This window comes from Rhinatrema bivittatum, chromosome 14 (assembly GCF_901001135.1).
Source record: "Rhinatrema bivittatum chromosome 14, aRhiBiv1.1, whole genome shotgun sequence".
NCBI classification, from domain to species: domain Eukaryota; kingdom Metazoa; phylum Chordata; class Amphibia; order Gymnophiona; family Rhinatrematidae; genus Rhinatrema; species Rhinatrema bivittatum.
The window spans coordinates 41925061-41947430 of NC_042628.1; the positions used below are offsets into that span (position 1 = coordinate 41925061).

The 22370-nt window shown below is 40.0% G+C and overlaps 1 protein-coding gene across 5 annotated transcripts in view; it reads right to left on the bottom strand.

The window, feature by feature from the left end:
* XPO6 (exportin 6) overlaps positions 1–22370 on the bottom strand; it is a 205463-nt gene that overhangs the window by 75529 nt on the left and 107564 nt on the right. For 3 of the 5 annotated variants that reach the window (XM_029576105.1, XM_029576102.1, XM_029576104.1), the window contains 3 exons: positions 10529–10637; positions 1502–1594; positions 74–143 (listed from right to left, as the gene is read on the bottom strand). In XM_029576105.1, the coding sequence (XP_029431965.1) occupies positions 74–143; positions 1502–1594; positions 10529–10637 (272 nt within the window). The remainder of the gene's footprint in view (positions 1–73; positions 144–1501; positions 1595–10528; positions 10638–22370) is intronic. The other 2 variants (XM_029576103.1, XM_029576106.1) reach the window with 1 other exon arrangement.

Sequence of the window (22370 nt, forward strand, 5' to 3'; positions counted from 1 at the left end):
TTCCAGTAAGAGGGGAAGAAAAAAAGAAAACTACCAGAATAAAAATAAACAAATAGACTGCCAATGACATTACCTGTCCCAGAAGTGATCACAAATTGCTGAAGTCCAAGGTAGACATCCAGATTCTCTTGCAGAACTGAGAACTGCAAAAAACAAAGAAAATAGCACTGATTGATACATACTGTATCAATCAATATCTAAAGCCACAGGGAGTTAGTCTTCCCTTCCCTCTCATTCTGAGAGGCAGAGAGGCACCATGGTGTAATATTTCAGGATCTTAAAGGACAATCACTGATATTTTGTAAATGAACATACACAAATTTAAAATCAATACAAAATTAAAAGAATACTAAATCAAAATTAAATAATATCATAAATAAAAATTATTAGCCACCACAGTAACCAAAAATATATACAATTTCTCAAAAAGAATATACACAAATAATCAAAAGAAATACATACCAAAAAACTTCCATACAAGTTGATGACCCCATAAAAATTTTTTTTACATAATACATTTTTTGGGTCCTCATCACATTGTATGGAAGTCTTCTGGTTATGTTTGATTGTATATTTCTTTTGATTTGTGTATATTCCTCTTGAGAAATTGTATTTTTTATGTTGCTGGCTAGCCATTTATAAATGGCATGGTTTAGCTTTGATTTTGTATTATTTTAAATTTAATGTTATATATTAATGATTTAAATAATTTTTTTTATTTGTTTAAAATTTTAATCAGTATGATTTTATGTTCTGTGAGTTTCTGGCTATACATCTTGAGACCATTTTATTTCATTGTAAACATTTACCATAATGGTTTGTAAAATATTGGAAACCTCACCCGTTATTCCTTCTCATTTTTTTTCATAATGATTCCAGGCAGGTTCTTCACTCTGCACATCCCACTTAGCTATTTTATTGGCTAGCAGGTTCCTTTTGCTCCTTTGGGTTTCCAGCTCAATCTAAACTGAGCCTTCATTCTCTTCACAACTCAGTCCAGTCATGCACTAAACGTACTCAGCCAGATGTCACATCAGGGCTGCCTCAAGCTTTCCAGCCACTAAGTATCACCACTGCACAAAGACTGGTACTCCCTCCTGCCAGGGTCTGTGAACACCATCTCCAGCCAATCTATGGAGCAACAGACGGGCTTGGGAATGGAATCCAGGTCATCTGCATAGCAGTGAGTAGTGCTGCAAGAGCCACCAGGTTAGCCCATTTTTTAAATATTTTTAATGTTGCTCTGTAGTTTAAGAAATGTGGCTTCTGATGTTGCTGCATTCATGCAAGACCATCCCTGCAAAGCTATCTATGAACATGCAAGCTTGCAGTGTTATCAGAAGCAGTTTCCACCCTCACTGTAGTAAGTTAAATATATAAATGATTTTTAAAACAGATGCTATGAGATTAAAGTGTTCATTTATAATGACATTCTGGACAAAAAAAGGCATAGCAATCTCCCTAAAAAACTTGTAGGTGAGAACACAGGCCGGACAATTACCAGTGTGGAGAAGGCATGTGTTGGGAGCAATTCCATGACTTTTGCCACTACCTCCAAGCTCTGGCGAAGATACCGCTGCCACTCTGTTTGCTGCTGTGAAAGAAGAGAAGCAGATTATGATTTCAAGGAAATACAGTGGTAGGCATCCTGCATCATGTGCTAGGAGCAGGGGGTGGGGGATCAATGAGAGCCACTTCTATATAGTGAACCCTGGAACCGTCTCTGATGACTAACTGCCATTAATATGATATGAACACCAACAAGACACATTGAGTGGTTATTCATATGTCAGGAAATACCTGTTTCAGCAACAAAGGTATTGTGTTTTTCTAGTAATAATGTTATCTGTCTCCAGGTGAAGTCGTCATCTACCCATTAAATAAAGAATGCCGCAGTCTGGTCTTACCACCACTGAGAATGATAGTCCTAACACCACAAATGCAATTCCCACAAGTGTCTTTCCCATGTCATTCTGCTCATGAAAAACAAAAATCTGAAAGTCTCTCTGGTCAGCATTAGTGGCAAATTATAATTGTCCATGTAGCTATGAAGGCAGTTTATCTAAACTGTACAAAAAGCATCATAAGCAGATTTTATGGTTATGATGCATGGAGTAGATACAAAACTCCATGATAAAGAATAAAATGCAATTTCTGTACTTGGCATTTTTCCTATAGACACAACATGGGAAAACCCTTTAGTACATCTGGCCCACAGCTTAATCTTTGCAATAGTTTGATGTAGAGCTGTTTCTAAAGCAAAAACATATTTTGTAATTTTTCCCAACTGCTGACTAGAAGAGCACTTAAATGTTCGGGGATGTTAGTGGGATAACACAGCACTCGAGCTACATTAGGAAAATATATTTACTTATGATACTTAGGTTGAAATATATATATATTTTTTAAATATTGTATACACCTGAGAGTCTATAAAATATAAAGTCCCATTTAGCTTTCTCATAGATTCTTAAACAATTAAGGATTACATTATTCATCTCTGCACTGACAAGCCAACACCTAAAAACAGGCCCAATCACTAATGCTAATATAGCTTTGGATGTTCAATGAAAGCTGCAAAATGACTGGCAAAGAAAGCTTTACGACAGGATATCCATATGCTACTGGTCAACTAAAAACACATAGCAAATGTGTATGCTACTAGTGTTAACAGAGATGGTATGCTCCAGCTTCCTTCACTGTTTGCCATGACTTTCTCTGCTTGCTGGAAATGACAGCTAGCTTCACTGTCTGGACACATCGGTGGCCCTTCACTGGATAGCTGAGGATGAAATTTGACAGGAGTAGTGACAAGATGGTGAGACATGCTGCTACCAAATTTCAAACCGTCCATGAAAAAACCCCCTGCAACATGTGTATGGACAGACAAATGCCCCCTTAACAGGCACTCTTGATCTAGCTTGAGATGGTGCAAAGGCAGCATTCACTAACTCTAGGATGAAAGGGGGATGGAGTCTGGACACAACTACGGTTTGTAGCCCCTCGCTGAGGGCTGGTTGCTATAATGGCTAGGTTGGGTTTTGCGAGGAAGTCAGTTGGACCATTAGATCATGGGGTTAAAGGGGCACTTAGGGAAGATAAGTCCATCATGGAAAGACTGATGAATTCTTTGCTTTGGTGTTTACTAATGAAGATGTTGGGGCGATACCCACTCTACAGACTGTTTTCAAAAGTGATGATTCAGATGAATTGAACCAAAGCACGGTGAACCTAGAAGATGTAGTAGGTCAGACTGAAACTGAAGAGTAGCAAATCGCTCAGACCAGATGGTATATACCCCAGCGTTCTAAAATAACTTAAAAATGAAATTTCAGATCTATTACAAGTAATTTGTAACCTATCATTAAAATTGTCCATTGTACCTGAAGACTGGAAGGTGGCTACCGTAACCCTGATTTTTTAAAAAAAGCCTCCAGGTGTAATCCTAGAAACTATAGACCAGTGAGCCTGACTTCGGTGCCAGGAAAAATCATGGAAACTATTCTATAAAACAATCACAGAGCATAGAGAGAGACTTTTTCCTGGGACAAAGTCAGCATGGATTTACCCAAGGGAAGTCTTGCCTCATAAATCTGCTACATTTTTTTTTGAAGGGGTTAATAAACATGTGGATAAAGGTGAGCTGACAGCAGTGGTGCAATTGTCAAACACCTCCTGAAAATCCACAGTCCCCCCATGAGAGGCTTCTAAGAAAATTTTAAAAAGTCAGGGATAGAAGGCAATGCACTTTTGTGGACTGCAATCTGGTTAAAAGACAGGAAACAGAGTAAAATGGCCAGTTTTCATCAGTGGAGAGAGGAAAACAATGGAGTGCCTCAGGGATCTGTACTTAAAAACAGTTCTTTTTAATATATTTATAAATGATCTGGAAAGAAAAATGAGAGGTGATAAAATTTGCAGATACCACAAAATTATTCAGAAAAGTTAAATCACAAGTGGATAGTGATAAATTGCAGGAGGATCTTGTGAGACTGGAAGATTGGGCATCCAAATGGCAGATGAAATTTAATGTGGACAAGTGCAAGGTGATACATATAGGGAAAAATAATCCATGCTGTAGTTACATGATGTTAGGTTTCATATTATGAGTTACCACCCAGAAAAAAAAGATCTAGGCATAAGAGTAGACAATACAATACAGTCAGCTTAGTATGCTACAGCGATTAAAAACCAAACAATGCTAGGAATTATTAGGAAGGTAATGGAGAATAAAACAGACTGTCATAATGCTTCTGTATCACTCCATGGTCAGACTACACCTCAAGTACTATGCTCAATTGTGGTCACTGCATCTCAAAAAAAATAAAAATATGGATGCACTGGAGAAGGTACAGAGAAGCATGACGAAAATGATAAAGGGGATGGAATTGCTCCCCTATGAGGAAAGGTTAAAGAAGTTAGGGCTGTTCAGTCTGGAGAATAGGCGTTTGAAGAGAGATATTATGGAGGTCTATAAAAATCGAGAGGACTAGAATGGGTTTGTGTAAATAGACTGTTTACTCTTTCAATTAATACAAGGACTAGGGGGCATCCCCATGAAGTTAGCAAGTAGCACATTTAAAACAAATCAGAGAAAATTCTCACTCAATGCATAATTAAGCTCTGGAATTTGTTGCCAGAGGATGTGGTCAAGGCAGTTAGCTTACCTGGGTTTAAAAATAGTTTGGACAAGTACCTAGAGAAGTCCATAAACTATTAGTCAAGTTGTCTTAGGAAATAGCCACTGCTTATTACTGGCATTAGTAGTATGGGATCTATTTAATGTTTGGGTACTTGCTGGGTACCTGTATTGGCCACTGTTGGAAACAGGATGCTAGGCTTCATGGATCCTTGGTCTGACCCAGTATGGCAACTTATGTTCCTACACTTACATAAAACAAAATGAAAGAAAAAAAATAGTTTATCATACTGGTACCCGAATGCTTTGAAGGTAAGGGTGAAAAGATGGGTTCTCAATACCTTTTTGAAAGATTGTTGAGTCAATACGGTTCAAAGTGATTCCAGTAGACTATTCCAAAGTTGTGAACTGGTGACCAAAAAGGATTTCTAGTGAAGTCATGCCTTGCTAATTTGGGAGTCTGTATACATAAAATTTTATTTGCTAAGTGTAGATGCCTTGATGATTTGTATAGGTGGAGAGTAGAGGCCAACCATGAGGATGAGTCATTATTCAAGAGATGATAGATGAGAGTAAGCACCTTGTATTGATTTCTCCAGCAAGAGCTGGAGTGATATGGTTTCTTAAGTTTGCACCAAGCAAGATTCTAGCAGCAGAGTGCATCAGTTAACAGCTGGAAGGCCAAGGTACACAGAATTACAACAGTCCAGGGAGTTTAAAATAAGATACTGTAGGACTGTGCAAAAGTCTTGAGGGTCTAGCAGTGGCTCAAGGTTTTTCAGAAGACAATTTATAGAAGGACTTCATGACCGAGCAGATGTTTATTTTTATTTATTTAGGCATTTTATATACTGTCGTTCCAAACAGAAGATCACCATTGTTTACCAAATCAGCATCCATATTCTTGGTCAACATTCCTACACTATGTCAACATCCATATTCCAGGTCAACACTACAGCAGATACATACCCAGATACGAAGAAAGACATTTTTGCTTCTGAGAAGGGGGGTGTTAGAGGAGGGTACTATATGCTTAAATATCCATGCAGATGTACTGTTAAATTAGATGGGTCTTCTAGCAGTTTAATATCTGGTATTATATTGTTAAAGTGGGTCATAGATAATGCATTTTCCTTAATACAACTTTTACTTCTAGACCGCCTTATATTAGTAACCGATTGTTAAAATTGAAATTTATATGGTTATTATAATGATTTTCCTATACTTAAAAGTATAAGATATCAACCAGTTACTTTGAATATGATAATTTGTAATAGATTATTTATTGTTGTGATTATTATAAAGCAATAAAGAATTGAAAAAAAAAGAAATGCATACGATTTAACGTAAAATGCTAATATGCCAACAGCTTCGATGTCACTACCAGAGACAATGTTAGTGGAGTGAGCAATAAAACAATGAATGATATAGTGATTGTAAGTAGGATTAAAATTTGTATCTGCAGTTGTGTTGACCTAGAAATTGTATGAATATGAACTAGATTATATATTTGCTGTTGTGTTGAACTAGAATATATATGAATATGAACTAGGATATCTGAGATTTTTGCAATAAATCAGATAAGTCAATTAAACTAGTTTTTGATAGCTTTTGTTCTGAAATTTCTTTTTCTTTCTCCTTGTCTTCTGTACTTAACTGATCTTGTTCCAACTCCTTTTTCCTTATTCCTAAATAAAATGCTTTGACTATTACCGGTAAGCATTTATCTGGAATTTTCAGTATTTGTATTAGATAGTTCCTAAACAATTCCATTGGTTCTAACCTTTTTATAATTGGAAAGTTATTAACCCTTAAATTTAAAGATATTAGAGTTTTCAAGGTTTTCTACTCTTTTATTAACCTCTCCTTCCACAATTATTTGACGATTTTGTATTTTTTCTACTTGTAAAACTCGCTTATCTATCTCATTCATGTCTTTTTTTTTTGTTCTTCCAATTTTACAGTATTTTGAAAAGAGGAGTTGGTAGTTTTCATTACCTCAATGGTTAATTAATTGATACATCTAATTTTACTAAGTAATTCCACACATTTTCTAGGGTTATATTAGCTGGGGTTTTTTTTTGTTTTTTTTAACATAGTAATTAAATCTGAAACTCTCAATATCATTCTGTTTCTGGTTATTAGGGTTACTTAACTTCGGGGTACTGGTGTCCTTAGGGATTACACCAGAATTTCCCAACATGCTCGACTGTATTATTTCTTGTTCCACTTGCTCAGATGGTTCCAAAAGTATACCCTTTTGCTTCAAAACATCAGTCATATCTAGATCGCAATACTTCTTCTTGCTCGTTCCCTGTGTTTTCGGGGGCGACCCCCCCTTCACTTCCTGGTGTCCCGGGACTTAGTGATGTTTCCTCGACCAGAGGAGGGGGATTCTGCTCTAATACCTCTCCTACAGCGGTCAGTCCCATAGGGGATAAATTTGGTGAGTACAACCATTCAGATATAGTCCTTTGCCCTGTTTCTACAGCAGCTATACCAATTGGAGGCCTTACTTTGGCCTTCCTTTTGGTATGTGGCATATCCAAAAGAAAATAAGGAAAAAGAAAAAACAGGCAGTAGAGTGTATCCAATGGAATTATGCAATTTAACTTTGAAGATTTCACTTTGAGGAGGCTTAACGGAGAAGGGAGACTTGTAAGGTAAATTTATTCCTACCTGGAGCGATACTAAACTTGCAGAATCCAAGACATGTGGGCCACTACATATAATTCCATATAAAATCAAATTGCTTCCAACAGAGTCCGACAAACCCGGCAAAATCCTGGCGAAGCCCAGCAAAGCCCAGCTTAGCTGCGCTCCCCTTAAACGTGCGTGGCGTCTGCTGCGCACCGCAGCCAGTTCTAATTTATAGTCCACTTCCGGCGTCGGCAGATTCAGCTGGTAAGATGAGAAAACACTGTCGGGGCAAACTCAAGCTTACCCCCGGATTCAGCTTTCTCTCTCAGGTAAATAAAGCTCCCCCTCCTTCTCAGCCTCCAAATCGTATGCTTTTCTAAAGAGCCATGTTTTCAGTTCACACTTGAAACTTTCTGATATCTGACAGATTCTGGAAGAGAGTTCCACAACTTGGGGCCCGTTATGGAGAACATTTGGTCTCTTATTTGCGTTAGATGTGTGTTCTGAGTAGAAGGCACCAATAGAAGTCCTTTGTTTTGTGATTTAGTGCTCTCTGTGGTGTGTAATGTTGTAGTGTCACTCCTAATAAGCACGGGTTAATATTGTTGATGATACTGAAAATTAGAGTTAGTACTTTATAATGAATTCTGCATTGTACAGGAAGCCAGTGCAGTGCTATCAGTGAGGAGTGATGTGGTCAAATTTCCTTGTCCCTAGTAAGAGTCCAGCAGAGGCATTTTGAAGTAGTTGAAGTGGTTTTAGTAGTCCTGATGGTAGGAGTTGTAGTAGTCTAAGTTTGAAAATATTAGTGTTTGTAAGATGGTGCGGAAGTCCTGTATCGTTAATAAGGGTTTCAGCCAATGTGATATTCTCAGCTTGGCGTATCCTGTTTGAGGGCATCATGTATATATGAGCATAGAAATGATGGCAGAAAAGGACCAAATGGTCCATCCAGGCTGCCCAGCAAGCTTATCGTAGCATCAAAGGTATCAGACTTATTGGTTAAGGGTAGCAACAGCTGCATCAGAAAGTTACCCCCAATCTTATGTGTTTTCCCAGACCTTAAAATTTAGTGTCCTTGTTGGTTGCTATCTAAATCTGATTCGCCTTTTTTTCTTTTCCCCCCTACCGTTAAAGCAGAGAGCAATACTGGAGTAGTATCAAGGCATATTGGATAAGGGTAGTAATCGCCACACAAGCAAGTTACCCTCATGCACTCTTTTCTTCATTTCCATCCTTTAGTCTTTAGGTATCCACGGTGTTTATCCCATGCCCCTTTGAAATCTTTCATCGTTTTTGTCTTCACCACCTCCTCTGGAAGGGCATTCCAGGCATCCACCACCCTCTCCCTGAAGAAATATTTCCAGACTTTGGTTCTGAGTCTTCTTCCCTGGAGTTTCATTTTGTGACCCCTAGTTCAACTAATTTCTTTCAAACAGAGAAGGTCTGTTGATTTTGCATCATTAAAACCTTTCATATATCTGAAGGTCTGTATCTTCCTGCAGGGGTATATGTACTAGGGCTGACGTCAGATTGAAATCTGATCCGCCTCCAACCGCTATCAGGAGTACACTATACCCACTGGTCCTGAGTCCATCTGCTACATGCTAGGAAATGCAGCTATATTTTGCATCTCCTAGGTCTAAAGGATACACTTTCTTAAAATCTGTGTCCTGTTTGCAAACAGAATTTTAAAAATTTCCCATAATAGATCAATCTTTCACTAACAGGGTCTTACTACACACTATGAAACTTAAAAAGCAAGTGTGTGAATCATACAGAACATATAACATGTATGCATCGCTATCTGTAGTAAGGTGGTCTCATTATATAATACTAGATGGCAGTCTAGTTTTTGAGGTAAGAGTCTGCAGGAATTCTTCAGATATGGGAAATGCACAGCACAGCTGAACAATTCAGATATCAAAAGAAATGGTCTCAAAGTATCCACTTAATATAAAGTACTAAATGGGCCTTAAATCCATCAGATCACTGATTGATTAAGGGGCTCTCTAGTGCTTTATAATGCCATAATTCAGGAGGTCTGAATAGCCTTTACAACCTCCCCCTCCCTTCTTCCTGGTTAATGCCAATAAAGGACATTATATATTCTAAACATTGCACTGTAGTACCATTAGTGCACACCTATTAAAGCGGGCAAAGGTCAGGATTGCCTCAATCCATTTTAGCATTTCGTTTTTGAGACATAGGATGCATCTTAGTCTGTTGCTTCTGATTCTATTGGTTGATGTTATCATGCAGAAAGGTGAAGTTCAGAAAACTGAGGAATGAGATGCTGAAATATACTGAAAGTACAGCAGTCTGCATTCTCATATAGTAAACACCAGCCCGCATGGCAAAAAATCATAAGGTAGTACAACACTTAACCAGTCAAAATCAATCCAGTTACTGATAAAATGGCTTTTCCAATTCTTTAAAAGCAGGTTCTTTGCTGCTCTAATGCAATATTGTTATGAATGAAATGACATTTAAAAATCTTGTGTACCATATTGTCCCACAATTCAGATTCCATACGGTTTACAATGAACACATTCATAAAACCATCAACATATCAAAAAAACATTACAAAAATTCAAAAGAATGAAACATAAAAATTGGTCTTTACCCATACACCTCTTTAAACAGTGTCTTAAACTGCTTTTTAAATTGCTTAACATCTTGCTCCTCCCTTATCCTGATCAACAACTTATTCCATGCCACTATTGCTACACTAGAAAATGCTCTAGCCAGAGATTGTTCCAATCAATCACAGGCTGCAGGAGGTTATAATAAACGTGTCCCTTCTGAACACAAAGTTCTCATGGGCATTTGGCTGGGCTATCATACTACGAAAGCGAGTTGACAACATTCTTGCAATAGGGACTAGTTAGATGCTTAAGTGCGGTGCTGTTACCTTGAGCAGAACTGGCTAAAAAATATAGAATATACTATTTCAAGAAAAGGAAACCATAAATACTTTTTTTTTTTTTTTTTTAAATGACAAGCCACTCACAACTTGAAAACTAAAAATTATTTTCTTTTTTATTTAGTTTCTTTTTGCCGCATTAGCAAGCCTGACAACGTAATTCACTGGTTTTCTTTTTTTTTTTTTTTTTAAATATAGAAAACATTTGGAATTCTGTACTGTCACTGCCATGAGACCTTCTGAAATGCTTCCTGGTGTGCAAACAGATAAAGTCCTTTTAATAGCATGGCACCCCTCCCTTCTAAATCTGCATTATTTCTTACATCATCGTCAAGAGTCTCGTCATCTAGTTCCTCCAGCTGGGCCTGGTTGTATCGGAATTGAATTCGATTCAAAACTTCAGTCAGCAGCAGAACCAAAGCATCCTCGTACCTGCAGAGGGGAGAGAAATAAATGAAGAGCTGGGGCTTCTGAAAAGGAACAATTCTACGTTCAAGTTTGCTCCTTTGAGCATAGTACAATCAAACATGAGTAGGGAATATGCCAGTGTTGCTACAAAGGATCACATGCTGCCTCTAGTGGTCCTGCAATTCTCCATTTACTACTGACTAACATGCAAAAGGGGCCATTTCATCAAGGATATTTCTCAGGAGAAAATGTTTCATGAATCATGGTGGAGCATGGTAAAGAACCAGGAATGGCACCGAAACAGCCTCTGCTTATGTGCAGAGGGGTGAAAACCTTGCTCTTTTTGCCTTGCCATTTTCTAAGAGCTTGAGATTAGCTCAGATCCCTGCTATCAGCAAATCACAGCCTGAAAGCCTCATCTCTTGCAAGGAAAATATGTGGGGGTTCATTCTTTTTGCCAATACGTAGTAAACCTGTCTGAAGTATACTTTGCTGAGGAAGTGTGTCATACCTAGACTAGCCCTTAAGAGTAAATGCCCAGAGCTCCAGAAAAAAAAAAAAAAAAAAAAAAAAAAAAAAAAAGTGGTAGTTGGCAATATTTTTTTTTGTTGTCAGCTACAATAAGATATCAAAAAAAATCCAACCCTGTCTTTTCCCTTCTTTTCCCTCTCTCCCTCCAGCTTTTCTCCTTTTACCGTTCCGCCATCAAAGCCCTTTGTGTCATTTTTTTTTTTTTTAAATCACACTCCAGTACCATAAACCTCTTCTGGTTGAGCAGGGAGGTTCTTGGAACAGGCAGCAGAAGGGAGTGAGGAAAGGAGGCAGGCTGGAAGACCTTTTACAATTCCTTGGGGCAGGTCTGATGGGGAGAGAGGTTTCCCACAGGTCCACTGGGTGATCAGGAATGGAATCTTTCTTCAACTCAGGGGAGGCTAGGCTTGGAGACCTCCTGCAGCAACTTGGGTAAATGGGGGAGGGAAAGATGGAAGCGCCTTTTGTGGCTTACTGGGCAGGTTGGACACAACCTTCTGTGGCTCTGCAGAATGCAGTGAGAACTCTTCCACAGCTTCTCTGGTTCCTGCTCCAGGCAGTGGCTCTGGGAAAGGGAGGTAGACAGGAGGCATCAAAGCTGCATCTCTTTAGGCAGAGAAGAGAGGCTGACATTTTCTTCCTGCGGGAGGGAAGACAGGTCCCTCTCTGGCAATGTGAGCTGCTTCCTGCCATATTTATGCAGCCCTAGTAATACTATAATATTCTACAATAGCACTTAATATCCTATAGCCACACTATTGAGTAAGGTGTAAGGGTACTATAACAAAGTCAGAATAGAAGGCAGTAGGTTGGCCCACAATTTGAGAGCATATGTTAGGAGAACCCTTAATACCTCTCACCATTACGGGTCAAACAGTACAAAGACAACCAAAACAGTGGAAAGCAACATTTTTGCTTGCATTCAAAGTCCTTTGCTTAACATATTAGCACTCAGAATATACTGTCCCATTGTCCCTATGTTGGGAGAGATTTTATATTTCATTGTGCTATATAATGTTAGCTGGAGAGAATCAATGAGCTCTTCTGTAGGTCAGGTTGCAATGAATTACTGAAAGAGCTTCCAGAACCATTTGTCCCTGCTTAGGAAAATACCTACAGTACCTGAATGTAATCCACTATGAAGTGCCTGAAGAGCAGAATATAAATCAGAAAATAGTATTCTCCACCAAGGAAATTCAGGAGTATTAAGTGCCTCTTTCCAGGATGTCTAAAGGCTGATATACTTCCTTGAGTATGAGTATTTATTCAGCTAATGACCTTAATCTCTTAAAATAAAACTGTTTAACTTTTATTCTAATGCAAACTGCTTAGAAAACTATACACGATTAGATTAAGAAATACACACACTTTCTTGTTTCTAAACTTCTTAGCTACCTCCAAGTCCAATCAACTCTCTGATGTCCTAGTTGAGTTCTTGTAGCCTCACTCACCTTTTTTCTGGCTCTAAAAACTTGCAGGAGGTACTTAGTCGAGAACTATAATCTGCAAGCCCTCAAAAAAAACAGGAATGGTAAGGTGGGCCAAGCAACCTTTCAATTACATTAACAATGCCTTGAAGGTATTTTCCCCTCATAGTTCCAGTAATGACACTTGCTGACCATAAACTGGTCAGCAAAGGTCACTATCGGAACAACTTACAGCATTATTCCCCCGCATCCTAAGTATAGGTTCCTGGAAACCACCTAAGCCGTGGCTAGCCCGATATTCATCTTCAGAATCCTGGCTCACATGGGCAGATCTCCTGCAGATACAATACATACAGCACTATAGCTGGGTACAACCCATGTTTGAGCTCTCTGGCGGTATTCCATCGTGCAGTATTATGAGCTTTGTAGGCAGATTGATGCTTAGACCCCATACTATTTAATACTGATGTGCAATGGCCTTCAAGGGAAGGGCAAGATAATCATTGATTTTCAAGAGACAGCATGATGGTTCTGCAGTCATACTGTGCACTGCCATGTAGAAAGACCTGGGATTGATTCCTAATTCAGGTCTTCCAATCCCCAAATTGACCAGTGCTGGAGATGCTGCTTAGGAAGGCAATGTGCTGGACAAAGTAAATTTGGAAAGATATAAAATAAGGAAAAAATCCACAGGTAGTTGCAAATGAAGGTTCATAGTGCCAGAAAATAGTCCTGGTTTCAACTGAGCTAGAAACCCAAAGCAGCAGAAGGGAAATTGATGAGTCAAAACAAAAAAGATTTGATTCCTGGGTCTGGTTTTCCTTATTGGTAGGACTAACTCTAATGATATTTGCAGGTCACCATCAGGGCCACGTTGCTGGGCCTTAGCTGTCTCCTAACCCTGTCAGCACACTTTGGTTCAGTGCACCAACAGAGTCATGTGGGGGCACCAGTCATGTCTGATTATGTCATCGGGTGGGGACAGCAGTCACGGCTCAGTGACATCAGAGCCCTTTAAAGGCAGGGTGCAGGGAGCAGTCTACCCCTTTTGCTTTCCGACCCAATCTCCCCTTTTTATCTGGGAGCAGTAGGCCTGCATGGCCTTTATTTGGGCTTTAAAGTAAATTGATAAAATGGACATGTCTGTGCTTATATGAAAATATTTGCTGAATTCCTTCATTTGAATTTGTTTGTTTATTAAGCAGATGAGCAATGGTAGTATTAATGTAGTCAAAGGCTATCTGCCTGAGGACAATGTATTAAGTGTTATAAAATGTGATGTCCTAAATTAGTTATCTGTTGACAACTGTCACAATGTGGGCAGGCACCAGAGCTGTTGGCAAGTTTCTTACTGCTAGCGATGGGATTGCTTGCCATGGTATCAGGTCAACTGTCGACTGGCAAGGATGCCTTTGTAGCAAAATGGTGAGGCATGCAGATACATCTCGGAGGGGTAGCTCCCTTGCCTGGAAGCATGGCAGGTGGGCTGCCTTGCTTGGTTTTCATGGCGGGTGGCATGACTGATGGGCACAGCCCTTCTTTTCCTATACCACAGCTCAGGTAGGGGAGAATTAGTTAATATAATTATGTAAACCTTTATATCCCTTTGTTGAAATTTGTAAATTGTTGTGATGGCATTATCGAATGACTATATATATATATATATATATATATATATATATATGATAATAAACTGTGGCCTATACTTCGAAATTCATACTACTTATGTTTTCAGTTTGTCTTGGATTTCATTCACTGAGGGCGCAAATGTGGGGAGGGGGAGTGGGCCAGATAGGCGTTTTTAGAAGCTGTCAGCATTAATAAAATCCAAGATCTAAAGCAGTCATGGAAGGACAACCTGGTAGGCAAGATGGCATCCTGAGTGTTCAACGTGAAGCTGCTTGGTCTCAGAGATTCTGTGAAAATTTTACCGCTGCAATGCCACCAAAAAGAAAAGGAAAAGTGAGGGGTTTTCCCTCAATAACAACCCAACTCACTGACCAGGCGTTAATGATGCGCTTCATGTCGACAGGAGAAGCAGAGATTTGGGGGGGGGGGGGGGGGGGGGGGATTTCCCCGCTGCGTCAGAGGCTGGAGAAGAGCGGCTGACGCCTGGGGCGGAGGTTTCCTTCCACCCCCCTCCCCGATGTTAGATCACCAGCAGCCAGGGTGGAGCTGCCTCCAGATGCACTGCAGTCGTCGAGGGAAGATGAGGTCATTGCTCAGGCGGGGCAGGAAGGAGAGCTGTCAGCATCTGCACCACCAGGGACAGGGAGAAGCATATTGGGGGAAAGTTTCAAAAATCCGGTTGGACTCCCAGGAACATCAACCTTGGAAGGAGGACCCCTTACATCGGGTGAGCAACTAATACCCCCGGGTCAAACCAGCGGTTGTAACTTTGGAGAATCTCTGGGAATTGACTACTGGGCTCTCTGTTGCTATAAAAGCATGTAATAACAAAATGGATCATTTAACTGTTTCTTTGAATAACAAAATTTCTGACCATGAAAATTCCCTGGAAGCTGTAAAGGTTTCAGTAGCCCAAGCAGAAACGGAGATACAGCAGATTAAGAACTTTAATTTGGCTACTGTTAAGGATAGAACTGCCTTATCCCAGAGATTAGAGATTCTTGAAAATTGGAATAGTCGTTTAAATCTGAGACGGATTAACTTTCCCAGGGTAATGGGTGAAATGCCAGAAATTACCTTTAAGAGGTACCTGACTTAGGTACTCCAAATGTCTGAGGCACCTCCGATTAATTAAGTGTATTTCATACCCAAGTCACTGGTTGAGAGACAGACTACTGCTGATCTGGGAGGTTTGTCATTAGATATGCAAAACCTAACATCTTTTTTGGAATCATCAGCCATTGAAGTTATCGATTGCTCTACTTTACTAGTCTCTCTTATAGCTAAACAGGACATCAGTAAACTGATGTCACCTTATTTTCGTCATTTAAATATATTGTTTCATGGTTCTGTAGTAAGAATGTTTCCTGAACTTGGGAATATTCTGTGTTACAGTTAATAATATGCAATTTTATGCAAAATTAAATTTCAATTTACCTTACATTTAATTTAAGTTCAACATGCCATTGGCCTAATTTTAATTAAATTACGAAAATATTTAAGGATTTATTGTTATTGTTCAATGTTCTTTGTATTATGAATGTATTATATGTTATTGTTCAATGTTCTTTGTAAAAAAACCCTGATCTGACTTCCCAGACCAGGGCTATCTTTTCGTTCCATGTAAACCGGACTGATTTGTATTGTATACAGGAATTCCGGTATATAAAAATTAAAAATAAATAAATAAATAAATAAAATAAATAAATATTTCAAAAGTAACACAAGAGAGACGTAAAGGTTTCCTTTTAATGAGACAAGAAACAATATCTTTTTTTTTTTTTTACTGAGATATCCCTGTAAAGTGTGTAGTAAAAAAGGTTAATGATTCTTATATATTTTTTGTACCAGAACTGAGAGTCTTCCTTGATTCACATACTTCTTGAAAAATATCCCATAGTCTCCAAAAAAAGATGTAACCACCTTCAATCAGGACTATACCTTTTCCTGAAAGTATTACTTTGAACTCCTTGTTAACTGCCTCTGATAAAATTGTGAACTAGTAATAAGCCATTAAGAAATGTTTCTGTTATTGATGATGTATTATTAGTTTGAATAATTGTAATGGCTTATGCATATCTCTTCTGATAAAATACATATATGTATTAGTAAAAGCTATAAATAAAAAATTAAAAAAAAAAAGCAGTCATGGAAGAAGCTGACTTACAGTAGTGGCTGTCACAGATGTGGTACATGGAAAACCATGACTGGTTATAGTTATATGAGGCTACAATCTATTCAGGAAGAAAAGGAGGAACGGTTCTACATATATGTAAAAAAAAATATTAAAACAGAACCGCAGGGCTTATGAGGTAAGGACGTGGAATCATTGATTAATCTAGAAAGAGGCAATGCAAAATCTACTCCCTTGGATACTGCCAGGTACTTGTGTTCTGGATTTGCTACAATTGGAAACAGGCTACTGGGCTTTGACCTTTGATCTGACCCAGTATGGCAAATCTTATGTACTTATTCATTGATGAAATATAAATATCGGCTTTGAAGACAGAAGAAATGGAGAGATTTAATGGAGGATATTCACCAAATTATTATGAAAGAGGATGTGTTATTGTTAGGGGATTTCAAGCTGCTGGATGTTGATTGGGTCATCCCAGCTATGTGTCTTCTAGCAGCAAGGAGTTCCAGGATTGTCTGCAGGGAAAATAGCTCTGTCAACTGCTAAAGGAATCCACATGGGAGGTGGAGATTATGGACCTGGTGCTTACCAGTGGGGACAGTGTTCCTGATGATGTAGTGGACAATCATCTGGGATCCAATTATCAACCTGGTAGTGTGGTTTTGTATTAGAGCATAAGCGAGAAAGGTTCATTCAAAGGCACCTAAGACTTTAGGAAAAAACTGTTAAAATGGGGGAAGTACCTCAAGGAGTTCAAGGAGTTAAATGGATGGGAAAATCTAGATGACCAATGGGAAAAACTAAAAAGAGATATTACAAGGGCAACTAAACTCTGCTAGGATACTAGAGGTAAAAGGGAAAGCTGCAATAGTTTTCTAAAGTAGCAGCTGAAAAGGCAAGGAAAAAAAGGTTAGAGTTCAAAAACTTAAAAGATCGCAGAAAGAGAAAGGCGACAATATCTGGAAACGCTAAGAGAAGCTAGGAAAGTAGACAAGAATGCAAATGGAATGAAAAATAGCACATATGGTAAAACGGGGGGGTGAAGATTTTTTTTTTAATATATTAGTCATAGGAGGAAGTGCAACCATTACATTGTGAGACTCAGAAGGAGAGGAATATGTAGAAGCTAATAAAAAAAAGCAAATTTTCTTAATATTTGTTTGGTGTTCATGGAGGAAAGATTGTGGGGTAGGACCACAGAAAATGAACACAAGGTCTGAAGTGAAGTAAACCTCAATCGATTTTCAGAACAGTGTGCTCATGAGGAGCTAATTAAACAAAGTAGATAAGGCGATGAAATACATCAGAGGGTATTAAGGGAACTTAGAGAAGTCCTGGCAACTCCGCTGGCTGACCTTTTTCAATGCTTCTTTAGACTCGGAAGACATTCTGAAGGACTGAAGTCAGGCAGATGCTGCTCCTCTTCACACAAAATTGGAAGTAAGGAGACTGGGAACTACAGGCCGGTCAGTCTGACCTCTGTGGTAAGCAAATTAATGGAATTACTGCTAAAACAGAAGGATGGTGCAGTTTCTGGAATACAATGAATTAGTTTTAGCAGAGACAGTTCTTGTCAATTTTTTTTTTTTGACTGTGTGACCAGAGAGCTTGATGTAGTGACCATAGAGTGCTAGACGAAGTGTACTTGGGTTTCAGCAAGGCCCTTGACATGGTTTCACATATGCAACTTATAAATTGAATGTCCTTGGCATTAGCCCTAAAGTGACTAACTGGGTTAGAAACTGGTTGAGTGGGAAGTAATAAAGGGTAATGGTAAACAGTTCCCTCAGAAGAGAGGTGTTAGTAGTGGTGGGCAGCAGGGATTGTCCTTGGACTAGTTCTATTCAACATTTTCTTAAGTGACATTGCGGAAGGATTGTTGGGAAAGGTTTGTCTTTTTGCAGATGATACCAAAATCTGTATCAGTAGACAGCCAAGAAAGTGTGGAAAGACATTAGGCAGAATCTAGAAAAGCTTGAGGAATGGTTTAGAGCAGGGGTCGGGAACCCATGGCTCGCGAGCCAGATATGGCTCTTTTGAGGGCTGCATCTGGCTCGCAGACAAGTGTCGCCATACTTCGCGGTTCCCCGCTGACCCAGCTGCTCCCCGGTCCTCCGCCACCCGAGCTTAAAATGCTGTCAGCCCGGGCGGAACGCGGCAGGACAGCTGGAGTCAGCGGCACCGGCGTGCTCTCTTCTCCTCCCCCCCCCCCCCCCGCGGCCCAGAAGAGGAAGTGGAGAGCATCGGGTGCCTGCGCGGGAAGAAGAGACCACACTAGCGTGGTCTCTTCTTCCGCGCAGGCACCCGATGCTCACCACTTCCTCTTCCGGGCCACGGGGGGGAGGAGAAGAGAGCACGCCGACTGGAGTCATCCGGGTGCCTGCGCGGGAGTCATCGGGTGTCAGCCGGGTGCCAGCGCTGGAGTCATCGGGTGCCTGCGCGGGTCTTCCCGCGCAGGCACCCGATGCTCTCCACTTCCTCTTCCGGGCCGCGGGAAGAAGAGAGCACGCCGGTGCTCTCTTCTTCCCGCGGCCCGGAAGAGGAAGTGGAGAGCATCGGGTGCCTGCGCGGGAAGACCCGCGCAGGCACCCGGCTGACACCCGATGACTCCCGCGCAGGCACCCGGATGACTCCAGTCGGCGTGCTCTCTTCTCCTCCCCCCTGCGGCCCGGAAGAGGAAGTGGAGAGCATCGGGTGCCTGCGCGGGAAGACCCGCGCAGGCACGCTAGTGTCCGACGGGAAGAAGACTGCAGCGCGGCTCGGAGGAAAATGAAAATCTTCAAACCGCGGCCGATGGGACTCCGCCTTCGCCTCCGCGAGGGCTGAAAATGAAGGAGGTTAGCGTTGGGAGGTGGCTGCTGCTGCCGCGAGTTCCCGGGGGGGGGGGGGGGGGAAGGGGGAGAGAGAGAGTGAATGAATGAGCGAGCAAGCATGTGTGTTTGAGATCCTGTGTGTGTGAGTGAGAGATTGCATGTATGTGAATGATTGAGAGCCTGTATATGTGAAAGAGAGTATGTCTGTGATTGAGATCCTGCCTGTGAGAGAGAGAGCATGAATGTAAGTTTACCATTGGGAACCTGTATGTGTAAGTTTGTAATTGAAAACCTGTTTGTTTGAAAGAGTATGTGTGTATGATTGAGATCCTTTGTGTGTGTGATAGATCATGTGTATGTATGATTAAGAGCCTGTGTGTATAAGAGAGAGATCATGTGTGTCTGTGTCTGATTGACAGCTGGTTTAGGTGATGGAGCATGTGAGTATGTGATTGAGAGCCTGTGTTTAAATGAGAGAGAGAGACCATGTGTGTCTGTGTGATTGAGAGCTGATTTAGGTGAGGGAGCATGTGAGTATGTGATTGAGAGCCTGTGTTTAAATGAGAGAGAGAGACCATGTGTGTCTGTGTGTGATTGAGAGCTGATTTAGGTGAGGGAGCATGTGAGTATGTGATTGAGAGCCTGTGTGTAAATGAGAGAAAGAGAGGACATGTTTGTAAGCATGTGAATGAGAGTCTGTGTGTGAGAGAAAAAGACAGCATGTATTTATGTGATTGAAAGCCTGTGTGTGTGTAAGCGTGAAAAGATAGACAGCATGTGTGTAAATGTGTAATTAAGAGCCTATATAAGTGAGAGAGAAAAAACATTTGTATATGTGAGTGACTGAGAGCATGTGTGTATAGGTGTGTCATTGAGAGCCAGTGTGAGAGAGAGCGCTGGTATGTGACTGAGAGAGGAGAAAGTTCCAAGCAAACCACCCCACCTCCTGCTAATTCAGAACAATCTCAGGACACCTGGATATCAAACGTTCCCAGGTATGCAGAGCAAAAAAATTTTTGTATCCTTATTATTTTTCATTACTGGATCTTTGTGTCTGCTATTTTGAAATATTTTGTTGGTATCTGGAAATGTTTTATATGAGTTTTTAATTATTGGATATTCCACTCATCAGCTGTTTCAAAATATGTTCTTTTTGTTAGTACAGTTTTACTGCTGATGATTTTATATTTCTTGATTTGTTTTATAAGGATGTGTGATGTTTCTTTTTTCCTTTGTTACACTGCATACAGAGACTCTGGCTTGTTGCAGTTTCCAATTCAGTTTTTGTCTGCATGCTTCTTGTTATGCGTTTTGGTCTCTTTATTCTATGTTAGGTGAGGGACAGCACGTGATTCAGGTGAGGTTTTCTGCTGGCGTGTAGTTTCTGTGTAGGACTCTATAGCAGCCTGACTTGGTCCGTTTTCCTAATAGGAGATGTATTGGTGTCTTAAGGCCTGGTGTAATATTTTCAGAGACGTATTGTACTTTAAAAGTGTGATCTTACATAAAATGCACACATTTACTTGTATTTAGTTTTAAACATATTGTATGGCTCTCATGGAATTACATTTTAAAATATGTGGCGTTTATGGCTCTCTCAGCCAAAAAGGTTCCTGACCCCTGGTTTAGAGTCTGGCAGCTATGATTTAATATTAAAAAATGCATTTGGCTGCAGAAACCCTTAGGTGGTGAAACGGAGCACAAAAAAGCAGAATCTGAGGTGATTGTATCTGATAATCTTAAAGTGACCAAACAGATGGATAAGGTGGTGGCAAAAGCCAGAAAAATGTTTGGGTGCATAGGGACCAGTATGGTCAGCAGAAAAAAAAAAAAAAGAAGATGATATACCCTTGTATAGGTAGATGGCAAGATCTCATTTGGAATACTACATACAATTCTGGAGATTGCACCTTCAAAAGGATATAAACTGGTTGGAGTGGTTCTAGAAGATGGCTACTAAAATGGTCTTCATTCTAAACATATATATGATTTTTAACTACATAATATGGTTATAGTATGTACACATCTGGTGATGCAATTTTAACTACATAATATGGTTTATCTTTCTCGCTTAACTTGTTCCTTATCTCTCCCTCAGTCTTTACTTACTTTCTGCCCTTCCTTTCTCCCTTCTTTCCAGCCTGCTCCCCTCCCCTCCCATTGTAATTTCTTTTCAGTTAATTGTAAACCAGCGTGATGTTTTCCACGAATGTCGGTATGTAAAAGCTCATAAATAGAGACAAACAAAGATCTAAACATATATACCCTAGAGGAAAGGCAGATAGCGGAGATATGCAGGGCTGGTGCTAGGTTTTTTGCTGCCCTGTGTGAATTACTGTACTGCTTCCCCCCCCCCCCCCCCCCCAATTAATTCAGTCTCGTTCTGGCCCATCAAATAAAGCCCAGCTCCCTCCCGCACAAACGCAGAACACAGACAGACTCTCACCAAATACAAAATGAAGAAATCAGAAAGTATAAACAGAAATGTGCTGAGAAGAACTGAACTGGAACCCACAATGGAAAAACAGGAGCATTACCACTCTTCATAAAACATTAAATAAAATCAAGACATATAAAATACCAATCATAATAGTAAAATCATTCGTAAAATGAATATTTCAAACCAGTTAATGAATACAAATATTCAAAATTTCCCAAACACCAACATATTTCAAAACATCTGATGAATAAATATCCAATAATTAAAAAATGTTCTTATTTCCCACCAAAAAATTAAATATTTCAAAAGAGCAGAAACATCAAATTATACCCAATAATTAAAACTAATAAGGATTTAAAAATCTCCTGCTCTCCATACCTGGGATCTTTTGATTTCCAATCACCCTGAGATCATCGTAGATTGGAGGAGGTAAGGCCTTACAAGTTTTATCTTCCCTCTCATACACACACACACACAATAACACATTCACTCACACTCTCTCTCACAAATACACAGGCTCCATCTCCTTCACAGATACATTGTGTGCGCGCGCCTGTGAGAGCCTATATTTGAGACACAGGCTCTCACAGACACACAACTCTCAGACACATATGCTCTCACGCAGATACACAAACACAAGCTCTCACACACCCATGGCTTTACAGACACAGGCTCTCACAAACACACACAGGCTTTCACACAGAGAGACAGATGCTCTCCGACATACACACAAGCTCACACATACATACACAGGGCTTCCTATTGTCATCCAGCCGTTGT